The following is a 15,349-nucleotide window of genomic DNA, read 5'->3' on the forward strand; positions in this document are numbered from 1 at the left end:
GTAGGAATCATATTGGTCACTGGTCACCGCTTTGATAATCCAATGTTGAAGACACTGGACACTATTGGTAATTGTCAAAGACCAGTCTTCTCATTTGGTAAATCTCAACATATAAATAAAATAACAAACCTGTGACAATTTGAGCTCAATTGGTCAACGGAGTTGCGAGATATGAATGAAACAAAACAAAAACAGTTGTGTGCTTTCAGAGCATGCTTGATTTCGAGACCTCAAATTCTAAATCTGAGGTCTCGAAATCAAATTCGTGGAAAATTACTGCTTTCTCGAAAACTACGTTACTTCAGAGGGAGCCGTTTCTCACAATGTATAATACTATCCACAGCTTCCCATTACTCGTCACCAAGTACGGTTTTATGCAAACAATTATTTTGGGTAATTACCGATAGTAATGTCCACTACCTTTAACGTTAAAATTTCATTGAAATTTGCTAGACTCACATAAAATCAGAAATCTCGTACAGATTTACGCCGTAGTGCATAAACCATACATATTATCTGTCACCACCATGAACATGACTATTATCAAGTCTATGGTAGCAATATAATTTTAGTAATACTTAGTAATAATTAGTAAACTTGTCAGAAGACGAGATTGATAAATCAACTTGTTTAATTAATTGTGAAAACACATTTCGATTAGTTTTATGACCTGGAATAAATGTTGTTTAAAATGTTGTTAAAATGATTTCTGTATTAAAGGGAAACACATGTTTTATTTATATCCAAATTTTTTTGAGGTGTTAATGCTTCAGTTTATGTAAACATACATAAAAAGCACAATATAAGTTACGTCACGATGTCGTGACCGCCACCGAAATTGAGCCCAGGGACAATTTTCGTTTAGAGCTGCTTTTATGCAGGTTGCTTAACAATTTTCTGATGAACAAAAGAGAGCACTCAGGATATACAGTCAAAAGGTGTACACGTGACATGGTCACTATATTGGCTAGAAAGCTTATTCTGGTAAGCAAAAAAATATTTTGTGCTTAGCTGCCGTTCAAACTGTGTCCGGGTGAAAGGAGCCGGTCCGGTTTCTGTAAATAACAGCGGATACCGAAACAATAAAATGTCTGTAGATAAGGGCACCGGAGTGAAGAATACTATTTAGTTCCTGACTAAATATTTGCTTGGGAAAAAGCCTAAAAATAATATTTTTTATTTTTTACCATTCACCGATGTGTGGTGGGGGTTCTAGACTTGGTGCGTTGGGTGTGGTCTTGTTGGGTGTGGTCCTGATCAATTTTGTTGCAACGAAATTCTACCAAGGAATATGACAATTGCCTATGAACGGGACCTGCCGTCGATTTCGCCAAAACTCTTCCTGACTTAGGATTAATCTTATGACCTAGGACGAGTTCAGTTATGTGTCCGAAGGCATGATGACGCATTGAGTCCATCTTAAGTTAGGACGGTCTTGTCCTAACTCGAGATAGGATTAATCCTAGCGTTTCGTAAAATCGGCTGCAGTCCCCTTTTGAATCTTCAACGTCAATTTGAAACGATAATAACATTTTTATGACAAAGGAATTAGGTTATAGACTGCATGGTAAAGTCTCGCGCGAATCGAAAATCAGAAAACAGCTTGAACGAAGACTAGGCCTACGCTTTTTGCTATGAAAAGAAATCTTTCTAAATATACAAAATTCCTAAAACATATTAAAACACATTTAAGAGCAATTTGTTATCAAAAAAATTTAAATTTTTCATAAAGTGCGAATGGTTTGTTAACTAAAAATTAGAACAAATTTAAACTTTGGGACGAGAGGCTGATTTTTAGAAACCCCGTTTGCCAATCACGCTCGAATTTTGTGCGACCACCTTTAAGACGTAACAACACTTTGATACAACACTACTACAGACTCATTTTGTTAAACTCATAAATACTGAGCAAAAATTATACTTTAAATACTTCAACAATCGTTGGGAAATATACACGTTAAATTACAAATTATTATTAACACACTGTGTTTAAAAAAAATGACAGAATGCAATCAGAATACAATATTCAACCACACAAAAAATATATATGTGCAAAACAATGTATCTGCGCGCATTGTTGACCACTCAGTTATAATATTCGAGTTAATAAAACCAGGGCTGAATGCAAACCGATGTATAATTATGTATGTAATTAGCAGGGGAGCAGTGCAGCTGCATCGCATTATTTTCACAACGAGTGTATAGTTATATAATATTGGATGGCTTTGAGGGAGATACAAGAATATATTGCACGAGCTATGACAAAATTACACGAGTCGAAGACGAGTGCAATGTTGTCATAGCGAGTGCAATATATTCTTGTATCCCCCGGAAAAAAAAACCCATCAAATATTATTATTATTACTTATATCAGGCTGAGGACTTGATCAAAGCAACACTATTTTGGCTCACCTGATTCCAGATTTTAATTCGCCCTCGATTGCTGTTCAATGACGCTCCTTGTTGCAGTGATCGCCGTCTGTTTTTCATTCCTCCATGCTTCCACATACAATTTTGACAAAACAATCGCAAGCGTAGCTTATCTACTCATTCAAAATTCGTTGGAAGATTATTTTCCGTCAGGTAAGCTCTCAGAACATGTACTGCTTGTTTTGTAGCCTTCAATGTGTTTTCTGCGTATTTGTGCTTCAAAAGTTCTTCAAAATCCTCATCGGAAACCGAAGCGAATCTCGCGCCGCTAGTAGAAGCAGCCATTGTTGTTGATTATCTGCAGCTCCGTTCGCTGGTTAACAACAGTGGGTGAGCGCACGCTCTTAACTAAATTATGGGAACCAGTGAAACTTGTTAAAATGCCCGGATGGAGCAACATTGAAGCAATGTTGCTGTATCCGGGAACTTTTACTGACACAATATTGCTGTCAACCGGGTACTTTTCACGAAAGCATTCAATACGCTGATATAGTTTAACCTCGGAAGCCTGATATAAATAATAAAAATTAGTAAGGATCACCAACAACTAAAAAAAAAAAACTTCAGTAAACATCATTAACTGTCTTTGTCTCCCTTACTAAACTAATTATTGATTTGTATTTTTCCTTAAAAAAAGAAGACACAACACCCAAATCTTAAGAACAATCTTGTTTAGTTTTGTAATAGTATTTAAATATTAAGCAAAAAATAATTCACATTATACTACATATTTTTTTTCTTTGGTTCGAAATTGAATGACTTTACAGGGAAAACAACTGGTGTTTTGTTTAAAATTAATTTATATTTACCTGTATAAATACAATGGCAGTTAAATACGTACAGCATTGTGCACATACAAAATTAAATAATTCAAACATTATATTCTTTACAAGGTAAAACTATACTCTTACGAAACATTATGGTTAATAAAAGGTGAAAGTTACGAAACATTATGATTAAACAGTAAACGTACAACATACAACGTACAAAATAGAATAACAAAGTTTGAACATCAATACAAAGGATAAAAATCGATCGTCGAAGCAAACGCGCTACCATCGATCATTGTGAATTAAAGTTGACAGAAATCGTACTTAAAAAAAAAATTAAAAGGCCTAAAACCTAAGGAAATAATGGTCTTTTCGTTTTAACATGTTTGATTTCAAACTTCCCTGGCAACATTTTTAGCCAGGGTCAGCATTGATTAAGTTCCGGGTCAGAATTGTAAAGGTTCCGGGTCAGAGTTTGCCATGTTCCGGGTCAAATGAGGCGCGTTGATAGTGAGGTGCGGGTAGAGGTGGTCTTATCCAACCCACCAGGAAGATGTTTAAAAGTTGTGACCCACAGAGGAAATCTTTTGTTATGTTGTGTAGACTTATGGACAATTCTTATAACGGTACCATTTTTAAACAATAAAAGGGGATCAGCTTTCTACAAAAACAAGAGTTGGTGATGATATTGAGTCCGGGGGTATTTAGACTCAATGAGTACGTCAAATCAATCGTTCATTCCTCTCGATCAACCATACATTCAATAGTGAATACCTCAACGGGGAGTGTTAATTCCACTGAGTTGACGGGGGTGAACCGGACGTACATCCAGGCTGTTCGTGTGAACAGGGTTATCTACCAGTAGAGCATCCGGGTGCTACACACGTGTTGATGTCCAGGAAATTGCCGGGGCAAGTTTGGGGTGACATTCTGGTACAGGATCTGCTGCGAAGAGAGAAGCCCTGTTTGCCGCATTGAACTGCTGAGCATGGCGTCCAGTCAGACCATTCGCTCCAGCCATTGTTCTGGTCTGTAATAGACACGATTAAAACAAAGCTCATAAGAATCCAAATCATGACTTCAAGTGTAGAAGACAAAAGTGGGTGATGATAACAGTTTAAAGCTCCCAGCGGGGCCAATTTAGTAAAGCTATACACTGTAAAAACAGTGTTTATAATTCCAACACAAAAAGACGTCATGTAATTATATAATTCTTAGATGTTAAATTTGCAGTGAGGATTTACTCTATTAATTTATATAATTTTGCATTTATTTTCCTTATTTTTTTTATATATATATTTTTTATTTATATATATAACTTTTTTTTTCTTTTCCCGTTAATGTTCTGTCTTGTGCTATAACTTTGATTTGTTAGTTTTGGTCGAATAAATAATAATATTGTAATAAAAGAACAATCATTCTGGGTGTCACCCTTTACACCAATGTGCGTTAGCACTGTTTATATAACACCCAAGCAGATCCTTGCCATTTGATTGGAGGATTGTCCGTCACGTGATAGCAAATAAAAGTACCATTGCACGCTGAGTCACTCACCGTGCTTTTTCGTTCCATCCGAAAAGTACCATTGCACGCTGGCAGCGTGCAATGGTACTTTTCGGATGGAACGAAAAAGCTGAGTAAAAACATCACGGCGTGCGCGTGTCTTTGGTAACGCAGCAGGTGTTACTGCAAGAAGGCATAGTAAAATTACTAGCATTCGGCTTCTACAGTTGAAATTGTTTGTTTTGAAAGTTGTATCTTTCCATCAAAATGACAAATGACTTGGATGTTATATAAAACAAATAATGAATGTTTTTCATTCGTGCAATGGTGCGAATATGTTCATTCGTTGAAAGCTGGAATGTTCCATTCAACTCGGCTCCGCCTCGTTGAATAGAACATTCCATCTTTCAACTCATGAACATATTCGCACCATTGCACTCATAAACATTCATTATGTGTATATTACTAAATATAGTACTGTGTAGGCTACTCTCTCGAATTCTGTGAAAAAAAAGGAATAATTGATCCTTTAAAAACAGGTGTTTTTCAAGGCACAGTGATAAGATAACAGAAAGGTTGCGGTGGCACCTTTTTTTTAAAGGGTGAAAGCAGCAAGATAAGGCCAAATAAACAAAATACGAATTGATCGTCCGGGTTTTTCCAAAAAGAGGAGGATTTTTGTTTTCAACGGTGGCCGCCAAACATTGTATTAGTCAAACTGGCCACCGATTCTTCATTTTAAAGTCACCGCATACTTTATGAAGTTACATTACAAGTTCTTAAAAGAATAAGTAAGTTTAATGCGACATACTAAAAAAAATTGTATTTTTGAAGAAAAAAATGTAAAACAAAAATTGGGGGAAAAAAGAAAAAAGGATGCGGGTTTAAAAAAAAGATGAGAGAAGGGACGATCAACTGATATTTGGCCTAATGCAAAGACGTGTGAACGTACCCGGACAATTTCCTGGACAGTTACGTGTCATTGATTGAAGGCCGGCGCAATGGCTTCCGTCTCCGGACGGTGGAGGATTGGTGCAGCTTCGAGAACGTGTTGTCTTTGAGTTGTTGTCACATGGATCACAGTCTGACCATTCGCCCCAGGCTGTCCATCTTCCATCGACTGAAAAGAAAAAGAAAAGAACAAAATATACATTTATAAAATGGTGTGAATATCAAATATTTGGTGTGATTGGTTTGTAATTTAAAGGGAAGGTATACTTTTGGTAATTACTCAAGCAGTTGATAGTATAAAACATTGTGGAAAAAGACTCCCGTAACGTAGTTTTTGAGAAAGGGGTATTTTAAGTCTTCTATTCCTATCTGAAAGCACACAAATTCGTCTAACAATGGTCTTTTTTGTTTCATCATTTTCTCGCAACTTCGATGAGCGATTGAGCCCAAATTTCCACAGGCTTGTTATTTTATGCTTATGTTGGGATACACCAAGTGAGAAGACTGGTCTTTGCCAGTTACCAAACGAGTACCTTCCCTTTAATGCAACTGTGTATCTTCTAACTTTGTACATTGAATCTATTTTGGCCTTTTGGGTCACCTGTTTCGATTTAATATGTTATTGGTAACAATAAATATACCGTAAATATATTTATTGGCATATTTATTTTGTATAATTATTACCTTTTTTTCTCTCGAAGTATTCTCTCAGAAAACACAGAATATACATAAGAAATAACAACACCTACTTCCAAAGAAACAAGTTAAATTATTTCTTTGTATGTGGAAAGTCCAACGCCCTCTTTTTCATTTAATTTACTTGCTAAATTTTGTCAAAGGGATTGGGATGGTAGCTGAGTTTCTACTATAAATTAACAATCAATCAGTATAACAATCAGTCAATAAATGAATGAATCAATCAATCAATAATTCTACTGATATAGTCGATTTAAGGATAATAACTGTGCATCTTTCGAGTATCTCCAGCGCATTCTTACAAAAGAAATTCTGGTTTTTAAAAAAAAGATTGATTGATTTATTGATTTTTTTTTTAACAGAAACAAAAATATCTCTGTTGTTTTTTCGGTTCCGTTCTGTTGGTAAAATATAAGGAAAAAGATCATTGTGAACCAAACTCCGTTTACGCAGCCGAGCTGTGACTTGTACGCATGGAAGTCGTTAAACCTTGATCAAGTGGCAGGTTGTTGAGCAGTTTGGGCTCATTTCCTGATGTTCTGAAACCGAAGACGTATTCAGAAAAACTTATTTCTTGACTACCCCGTTGAAAACGGTCCTGATTTAATCACACATGGACCTTTTATCAACATTGTATACACCCTCTAAACACAATTTTTTAATTAACAAAATGGTTACACTAATAATGACTTAAACCTTGTCGTGCTCTCTGTGCACACTATACAAACAAAAACAGTGGTTCACTTTTCTGAGAGTCCCTGGGATTTAAAACCACAGAAATAAATGAAATGTATTGGAGGGGTTTCGGTTATAGAGATGGGCCGTGTCCAAATCAAGCGATGCTATACCATGGCTGCGGCCTTAGCCGATAACTGCATTAAGCGGTATTGAAGAAAAACGTCATTTCAATGATAGAGCCACAACATCGAATTTGTTATTTCATAGCAGCCATAAAGATAATTTGAATGGAAAAAAGACCAAGATTCCTAAACCAGAATAACGCTAAATATTGAAAGGACTTATAATGCTTAATAAGAGCTTGATCAACGAAGAAGAAAGCCGTATACAAAACATGTTGGTATAGACAGACAAACAATGTATAGTTACAAAGAATGTCAATTTAATTATGAAGCACATGTTGAACATGTAAAATGGCAGATTGGGTGTATGCACCACTTGAAAATCTCGCTTGATGCGTTTTATTCAAATTTCCACAGCCGCTCTTTAAAATACCTTGGCATGTTATATTGCTATCACATGGAATAGTCTCCTCACTCGAGCCGTTACAATTCTGTCCTCCGTTACAAGTCCGATATCTGGTCACATTGCCAACACCGCATGGTGACGTGCAGTTCTGCCAGCCACCCCATACACTCCAAGTAGCGTTACCAAGATCTGTCACGCGAACAACAGTAACGTTACGATACACCATGAGTATGGTTGGGTTGAAGTTGAGCCAAGTAATTAAAAAAAAAAAAATCTTGAATGCAAAAGGTGTTTTTGTATGTTGTTGCTGGTGGTGGTTAATAGTGGTGGTAAATGTATGTACAGTTTGAAACAATGTAATTTATTTCCTTTTTAGTTGAATTGTTTTCACTACCTTGGCAGCTCGTAGTGCTATTGCATGGGATAGTCTCCTCATTTGAGCCGTTACAGTGATCTGTGCTGTTACAAGTCCGATATCTTGTCATATTGCCAGCTCCGCATGACGCCGTGCAGTTCAGCCAGTTTCCCCATTCGCTCCACAAGACCGGTGCAGTATTGTTTGAATCTGTCACAGTGTCATAACAACCTATTATTCACAGTATCATTCTAGCTGAAACCTAACCTAATTTACAATCTGGACACCATGCTGGACACCATGCAAAGCTTCAAACATCACCCTCTTTGTTTTTGAGGCGCGCCCTCTTTTGACCATATCATTCAATGAATTCAACACCAGGTTAATTGCCGCCCTCTCTATGCTTTATTTCACATAATGCCATAGAGCTTTAATGCCCACTTACATCTAGTAAAAAAATGTCTGTGCATGTTTTGAGATTATCATTAAAGTGCAGTTCTGCAGGCGTACCATTCTGAAAATTCGTCTTGTCTTTATGCATAACCGGAGTTTCCACCAGGGACTGGACATCCTTCATGTAGGGTACCGGTTCCTCCTCCTCGCAGGCATTTTCACATCTCTTGCCGTTGGTTTTGGTGGTCCAGCCTACACCGCCGAGCATGCAGCACTCCTTTGCACCAGACCATCTCGTCTGATTGGACGGCGGGCGTATTTCGTCAGTACACCGGCCTCTTTGACCTATCGGGGTGCGCTGACCAAAACAGTATCCCGTAACTCTAGGTTTTCGATCTGATGATGGAACCAGGATTTAATTATGATGTCGTGTGAGGGTGAATTTTATTCCCCACGAGTTGACCATGAATCAAAGTCAACCGAAGGACACAATGCAACACCTACTTGTAGGCCTACCGACAGAATACGAACCACACACAACAAAACTCCGTTGAACAACAACAAATAAAAACAGAACTCCACACTAAACAAAGACTTAAAACAACATTGGCACTATAAAATAAAATAAAAGTAAAGACATGCCCAACCCACGACAGTCCCATCAGGACAGAATACGAACCACACACAACAAAACTCCATTGACCAACAACAAAAACAGAACTCCCCACAAAAACAAACACTTACCACAACATTGACATTAATAAAATAAAATAAAAACCAGTAAAATGAATGCAGAAAACTAGCCTATACATCGGTGGATTGTGTATACCAAAGACCATGTAGACATACCATCACAACAAAGCATTTTGTACCTTTATGGCAAAACGTCCACCGTTGCACTTATTTTTATTACATATTTCTGGTAACGAAACCGACGATGCCTCATAATATAAGTGAAAATTATTGTAGCTCGCAAGCCAAACTACAAACAAGGATGTTGTTGATGGCTTTGAAGGCCAGAAACACCGAGGTTAACCCCTATAATAATCTTCCACAATAGTTCTCTGGAGTGAAAGTGACCGCCGTGGGTTTGGTCCTTGCTCTATGGTTTGTTGTATCACGAAAGGACCTTGTATAGTCAAGGTTTGATGATTAAAGTTCAGTTCAATTCGATGTATGTGGTTTGATCCGCCCGAGCATGGAACAATACTTCATCCTTACTCATCACACCATCACACCAAGGAGAAACTATAAATTTATGTGTTGTAGGGCCTCTGTGACGGTGGTACAGATTTCTAAATGTTAAACATTTTATAGATCACAAAAACAAATTGCAAATTCTTCTAGTTTGCTTTTTGGATGGTGGTACACTGGTAGTATAAGCAAGCACATTACGACTATACTACGATTCATCTTGTCTATTAACATAAGGGTGAAGTGAATTTCTTTTTCTAACCGCCCAACACACCTTTCCTCTGGTATTTCAATTCACTATCCTGCTATACAGTTTCAGCAGGAAGTCTCATTTCCCATGTGTGGTTTGTTCATTATTTTCTACCATTATATAGTTGAGGCCGGCTATCCAGTTACTTTTAGGCAACTCTTATGGATTTGACCCCGTGTTCAAAGTTCTTCCACATATAAATTCAATTTCCGATTGCAAGGCCGTGTGTTTGAACACAACACGGAAATCCTTCGAGTGTATTACAGATCGATAAAGAATTCGATAAAACTGATAAGGGTTTACAGCACTTAAAAATAGAAACGAAACCGAGGATGTTGTATAAGGTTACTCTTTAAAAAAAAACCAGGTTCAGTTTGAGTGAATGGAAGTTCAGTTTGAATTGGTTTTTGATGTGGTTCTTAATTATTAGAAGAACATTTTTAAGGTAATTTTGACAGTTCATGCCATCATATAGAGCGCCCGGTTAGAACTTATGCAATTAAACTCTTATTTACGGCCCTTTTCGAAACCACAGCTCATGCTTTGGATTCGGCTTCAGGCTCCGTCCTCTTGTGTGAAGCCCTGGATGAGTGCATACGCAAAATCACGCACAAATTCAAACAACCGCGGGGCCAAGCTAGCCTGAATGAATCTGGAGCCGAAGCCCTAAGATTGTCTAGTAGAACATGATGCGAATAAACTGTGAGCGTTTTTACCTCCATGGTTTTTCTAATCGCATTGAATGTGCAGTCGGTGGGCGTGGTCATGGGCGTGTTGCTACGACAGGACGCAGCTCCCCACACACCCCCAAAGGAGGGCCTTCGTAGAACGACGCCAAGGTTTTTATACTCTCTTACCAAAATACTTTTAGCGGGAGGTGCCCACTGATAAGTCAGTAAAAGAGATCAGTGGAGGGGCCCCACGTAGTGGATATCCTCAAGTGAGAAGCTAGCCACGCCCCCTTTGTAGCCCCTCAACTCTGCAGCGGTAAAAGCGTGTAAACGGGAAATAAAACTTACACAGTAGCGCGAGAATAACGAATTTTCAAGAATGCCTTCAGCTGATATTATTGAGTATTGACAAACATAGTTTGGGTTCTAGGCCAAGTTGGTGCGAGATTTTACTTTCCTTAAATGGAAAAAAAATTCTTGTGGAATTTAAAGAAGCACTGGGCCCAATAACGTTGTGTCGTTATTGACAATGAGTTCCAAGTATCTTTTGTACAAGCAATAGCTTTTGCAATGAGCAGTGTTTTAAAGCAATCGCACAATATCGGTAAACAGTATTGCCCAAAGGCCCACACTTTGTGTATCACAACTTCTATATAAAATAACAAACCTGTGAAAATTTAGGCTCAATCGGTCATCGGAGTCGGGAGAAAATAGCGGGAAAACCCACCCTTGTTTCCGCACGTTTCGCCGTCTCATGACATGTGTTTAAAATAAATCCGTTATTCTCGATATCGAGAATTGATAATTGTTTTAATTGTCTCAAAAAGTAAAGCATTTCATGGAATAATATTTCACCACTACCTTTTGTAAACCCTGTAAGTTATTTATAAATCTGTGAACTTTTAACTTTTATATGTACTACGCTTAATCACGGAGAGGTAATTCTACCTCCATCGTTTTAAATAACTCAAAAATTTCATTTTTCTCCAGTTAATAATAATATAAGTGTGCTAATTTAATCATAACATATTAAGTCATACACTCGGAACTCGGAACACAATTATACAGTAGAAGTTATTCTTGATCGTTCGCTTAGTTTGCATTTGTTTATTTATTTATTTAATTAATTATTTGGGAAAGCGTTTTATGACTATCTATCAGAAAACAAAATCCATACTTTTGTTTATTGCATTTGTTTATTTATCTATTAATTTATTATTATAATAAATTGTTTTCAGGTACAAAAATTCCTGCTAATAAAAATTGGTGTCCAGATCGGTTCCAGCACTATTTCAAATGTACGTTTGGCTATAGTGTTCAAGTCCGGCCATAAACCCCAAACGACGCGCGGATCACAAAATAAGCGATGTATTTAACCAAAAACCACGATGTAGTCTTAAAACAGTGAGAGTGACAGTCTTCTTAATTTTGACAATGCCAATTGTAAAAAATACCAGTTACTGTTGTTTCCACATTAGATTAATTTACTATTGTACATTTTGCCTTGATTCGCCAAGACTAGGTCGAATCGAACCGAAGACATTCCACATCCTCAAAGACTTATAGTTATTATAACCGCTTAAACTCAAGTCCCAATCCCATGAAAGTCTTTTTATTTTCCGTCCAGAAAACTCCCAACTTGTCTCGGGACCACAATAGCTAATATATAGGGACCTTTCTCACGAGCGGGGACTTGACTTCGCGTCCAAAACGTTTTCAAACGCCACACGGCGCACAGTTTCTAACGTACAGGTCAAGTTCAAAATTTAACACACAAGAAAGGGACAGAAAAGGAGCAGCCACGAACTCCGTTTTGATGTTAGATAATGGTGGGTGGGGTTTCTTAGTAACAGTTACAACACAAAAGTAAGCAAATATAGAAAATGTGTAGGCACATTAAACTACAATGATGTTCTAAAATGGTCGATAAGCGTTCCACATGTCCGCGAAAGAACACTAGAGTTGTCTTAATTGTTGAGCCTTCCAATATGAAAACACGAACCATAAGACATTCATATCACAATTACTGAAGATACCCAAGAGTTGAAGAATGTACCCAGTTTCTGAAAAAGTATGTTGAAGGAATGGCAGCATTATGTTTTTGCAAAAAAACAAACACTTTTTTGTGCAGTTTCGCATATGATTCGTGTTCTACTTTTGTTTAAATAAGAACAATAAGTATAGAGGTAGGCTACAAAACTATGGCATAACATACCCGGCTTACCTGACGACGCAAATGCTGTTGACAAGAAAAGAAGCTGGACCGTGCAGCCAGCCACAAAGAGAAACCTTAAAACTGAAGTCATCTTTGAAGAGAAAATTCCTGCAAAACTGAGGCGATAACGATAACACTAAAACTTAGCTCTGGTAATATATCTTGCGTGTAATAATAATCCTTGGCGAGTTGTTTAACGCAGTGTTGCTGTATGCTTTCACGAGTCGTGGTGGTTTATACTTCTAAACCCCGTACCGTTGCCTTTATATGAGGTATTGCCATTGGTTGTTGTCACGTAGAACGCACTACAAAGGGTCAGTTACTAGCAACACTTCCGCAAATGGTGGAGTATTATGACGTAAGTTCATCTACTTGATTAGGTAGTGACCATTATCTGACACTTCCTGGGGGAGGGTAAGTCACGTGGTGTTAATTGCTTACCTTTTCAAGGTCCGACTTGAAAACTAAAAGCACGTTTTTCAAAAAGTATATCGACAAGGAGATTTATATATATTTTTTTTAAATGCTGCTTTCACCATTTCTGTTTGTCTTCTTCACCCAGGTAATCGTTTTAATATTGTATTTAACCATTAACATAATATTCCTGAAATATATTTTTAATGTAATTCTATTGTAAAACAAATTTCCTTTGTCTTTGACTTTTTATTGGGTGACGTATATTTATAGAACAAACGAATATTGAATTTGAATTTGAACTTGAATTTGTATGTAGGGCCGCAATGTTGCACTTTGCACTCGTAAGGCATTAATAAATACGCATTGTTTGTTACTAATTTGTGCATGACCTTATGTTCCTTCTATAAATTTCTATAAATTTCTATTAACAAATTAGAAAATTTACAAAGTATGTTTTACTGCATCACGTTATGAAATCAATATTGTTCAATTCTTACTTAATTTTCTATGGTAAACTTGAAATGATTTAGGAGAACCTCTTTTGTCGGAACTACTTCTATTCTTTCGACTTGTGTAAAGTTCAGCTATGAACAATTAAGGAGTAGAGCTTATTTCTCGGAAACATGTTGTTTTGCGAGTTGTGTATACACCTATTGATCGAACCCGTGTGCCATCAGATCGAGGTTGATTAAACTGGAATGAGAACAAGGTCGTCTGAGAATGAACTGATGGAAAACCAATACAGATTTGATTTTCTGTCATCCATCCAGTTTCACGAATGGTTTGGTTCGAACTAAACAACAATGACTAAGGAACTAAGACAAGATATCGTCTTGAAATAAGTCATAACTTTAATTACATTTCTGCGAATGTTTTTACTAAACAAACGAAGTACATCACTGGACTAAACAACAACGACTAACACGAAGGAACTAAGCCAAGATATCATCTGAAAATAAGTCATAACTTGAATTACATTCTTGCGAATGTTTTAACTTGGGTTTTAAATTGCGTATTGGACTGCGGGTAATTTATTCATAACTGAACTGAACCTTTTAAAGTAAAGACGACTCAAGGCTCCCTGGAATCGAATCCGTAAAATAATTTTAGAAAAAAACATATAACTTAATATATGTGAGCTGTTCACGACTTGGATTCTCAACATTTCTGGGTCATGCTAACCCGAAACTTGTCCAATACATGAGTTTGATAGGATTCTGCGTTGGTTTGCATCCACTTTCTTTGTCAATTTGACACATATTCCGGGTCATGCTGAATCCAAAAGTGGGTCAGGCCAAATGATAAAACAAATTTTGAAAAAATATATGGGGCCTATACATATTATTTGTGTATGATTTATGTGCGTTTTATAAACGAAGTGCTTATAGTAAGATCAAAGGTTTTCAAAACCATCACCCCTTTCGTACAGTCCTAATAGCGAGGGCACTTTGGTGCTTCCGACCTAGGCCAAGAGATGTTTATACTTAAGTTTAAAGGAACATTACAGAATTGTTTTTGCTAACAGTTGCTGGCAGTGTCAGCACTTTATGTAGTCCACCATATACACATCTGTAGAAGTTTGGGATCGATCGGCCATCTGGGTTATGAGGAAATAGTGAAACCGATTACACATTTTTCCTTGACAAAAAATAAATTTGAATAATACGCTCACTGACCAATAAACTACTTTTAACATCATCAAGACTATGTACAATTTATGTAAGACTGTGATCTTAGACGAGTTTTTTTCTGACAAATTCTCTAATGTTCCTTTAAAGGCACTGGACACCTTTGGTAATTGTCAAAGACCTGTATTTCTACTTGGTGTATCCAAACATATGCCCAAAATAAAAACTCTGTGAAAAAAATTGACTCAATTTGTCATCAAAAATGCGAGAGAATAATGAAAGAAAAACACCCTTGTTGCACAGGGGTTGTGTGCTTTCAGATGCTTAAAAGGGCTTCAGGTCTCAAGTTTTTTGAGTGAAAATTTACCTCTTTCTAAAAGATTACGTTACTACAGAGGGAGCCATTTCTCAAAATGTTTTAACCCACCAACAGCTCTCCATTGCTAGTTATAAAGTTAGTTTTTATGCTAACAATTATTCTGAAAAATAACCTGCAATAGAATCTATCAGTGCCTTTAAATAGATTGTTTAAAAATCCGGCGCCAAGACGATCATACGAAACCGTTGGCTTTCATCACCCGGAGCGACGGAGGACATGGGTTTATATAAATACTTTACACAGGCTGGGGCTCTCTTTCATGATATCGGGTACATTTGACAGTCAACTTGC

General features: G+C 37.1%; 1 protein-coding gene across 1 annotated transcript; it reads right to left on the minus strand.

Moving 5' to 3' along the window:
- Positions 1-613: 613 nt before the first annotated feature.
- Positions 614-14,650, minus strand: LOC117307029 (A disintegrin and metalloproteinase with thrombospondin motifs adt-1-like). Its single transcript, XM_033791663.1, has 6 exons — positions 12,644-14,650; positions 8,422-8,700; positions 7,951-8,121; positions 7,584-7,745; positions 5,656-5,823; positions 614-4,230 (listed from the first exon to the last, which is right to left on the minus strand). The coding sequence occupies exons 1-6, from the start codon at positions 12,723-12,725 to the stop codon at positions 4,052-4,054; spliced, it is 1,041 nt and encodes a 346-aa protein (XP_033647554.1). The 5' UTR covers positions 12,726-14,650; the 3' UTR covers positions 614-4,051.
- Positions 14,651-15,349: the final 699 nt, after the last annotated feature.

Source organism: Asterias rubens, chromosome 2, assembly GCF_902459465.1.
Source record: "Asterias rubens chromosome 2, eAstRub1.3, whole genome shotgun sequence".
In the NCBI taxonomy this organism is placed as follows: Eukaryota; Metazoa; Echinodermata; class Asteroidea; order Forcipulatida; family Asteriidae; genus Asterias; species Asterias rubens.

Bases quoted from the DNA above. Each gene is read 5' to 3' on its own strand.
- LOC117307029 (XM_033791663.1), bottom strand. From the start codon at position 12,725: ATGACTTCAGTTTTAAGGTTTCTCTTTGTGGCTGGCTGCACGGTCCAG. The intron at 8,701-12,643 runs GTAAGCCGGGTA...TTCCATCATCAG, and splicing joins AACAGCATTTGCGTCGTCAG to ATCGAAAACCTAGAGTTACG. The intron at 7,746-7,950 runs GTAGTGAAAACA...TTCGCGTGACAG, and splicing joins TAGCACTACGAGCTGCCAAG to ATCTTGGTAACGCTACTTGG.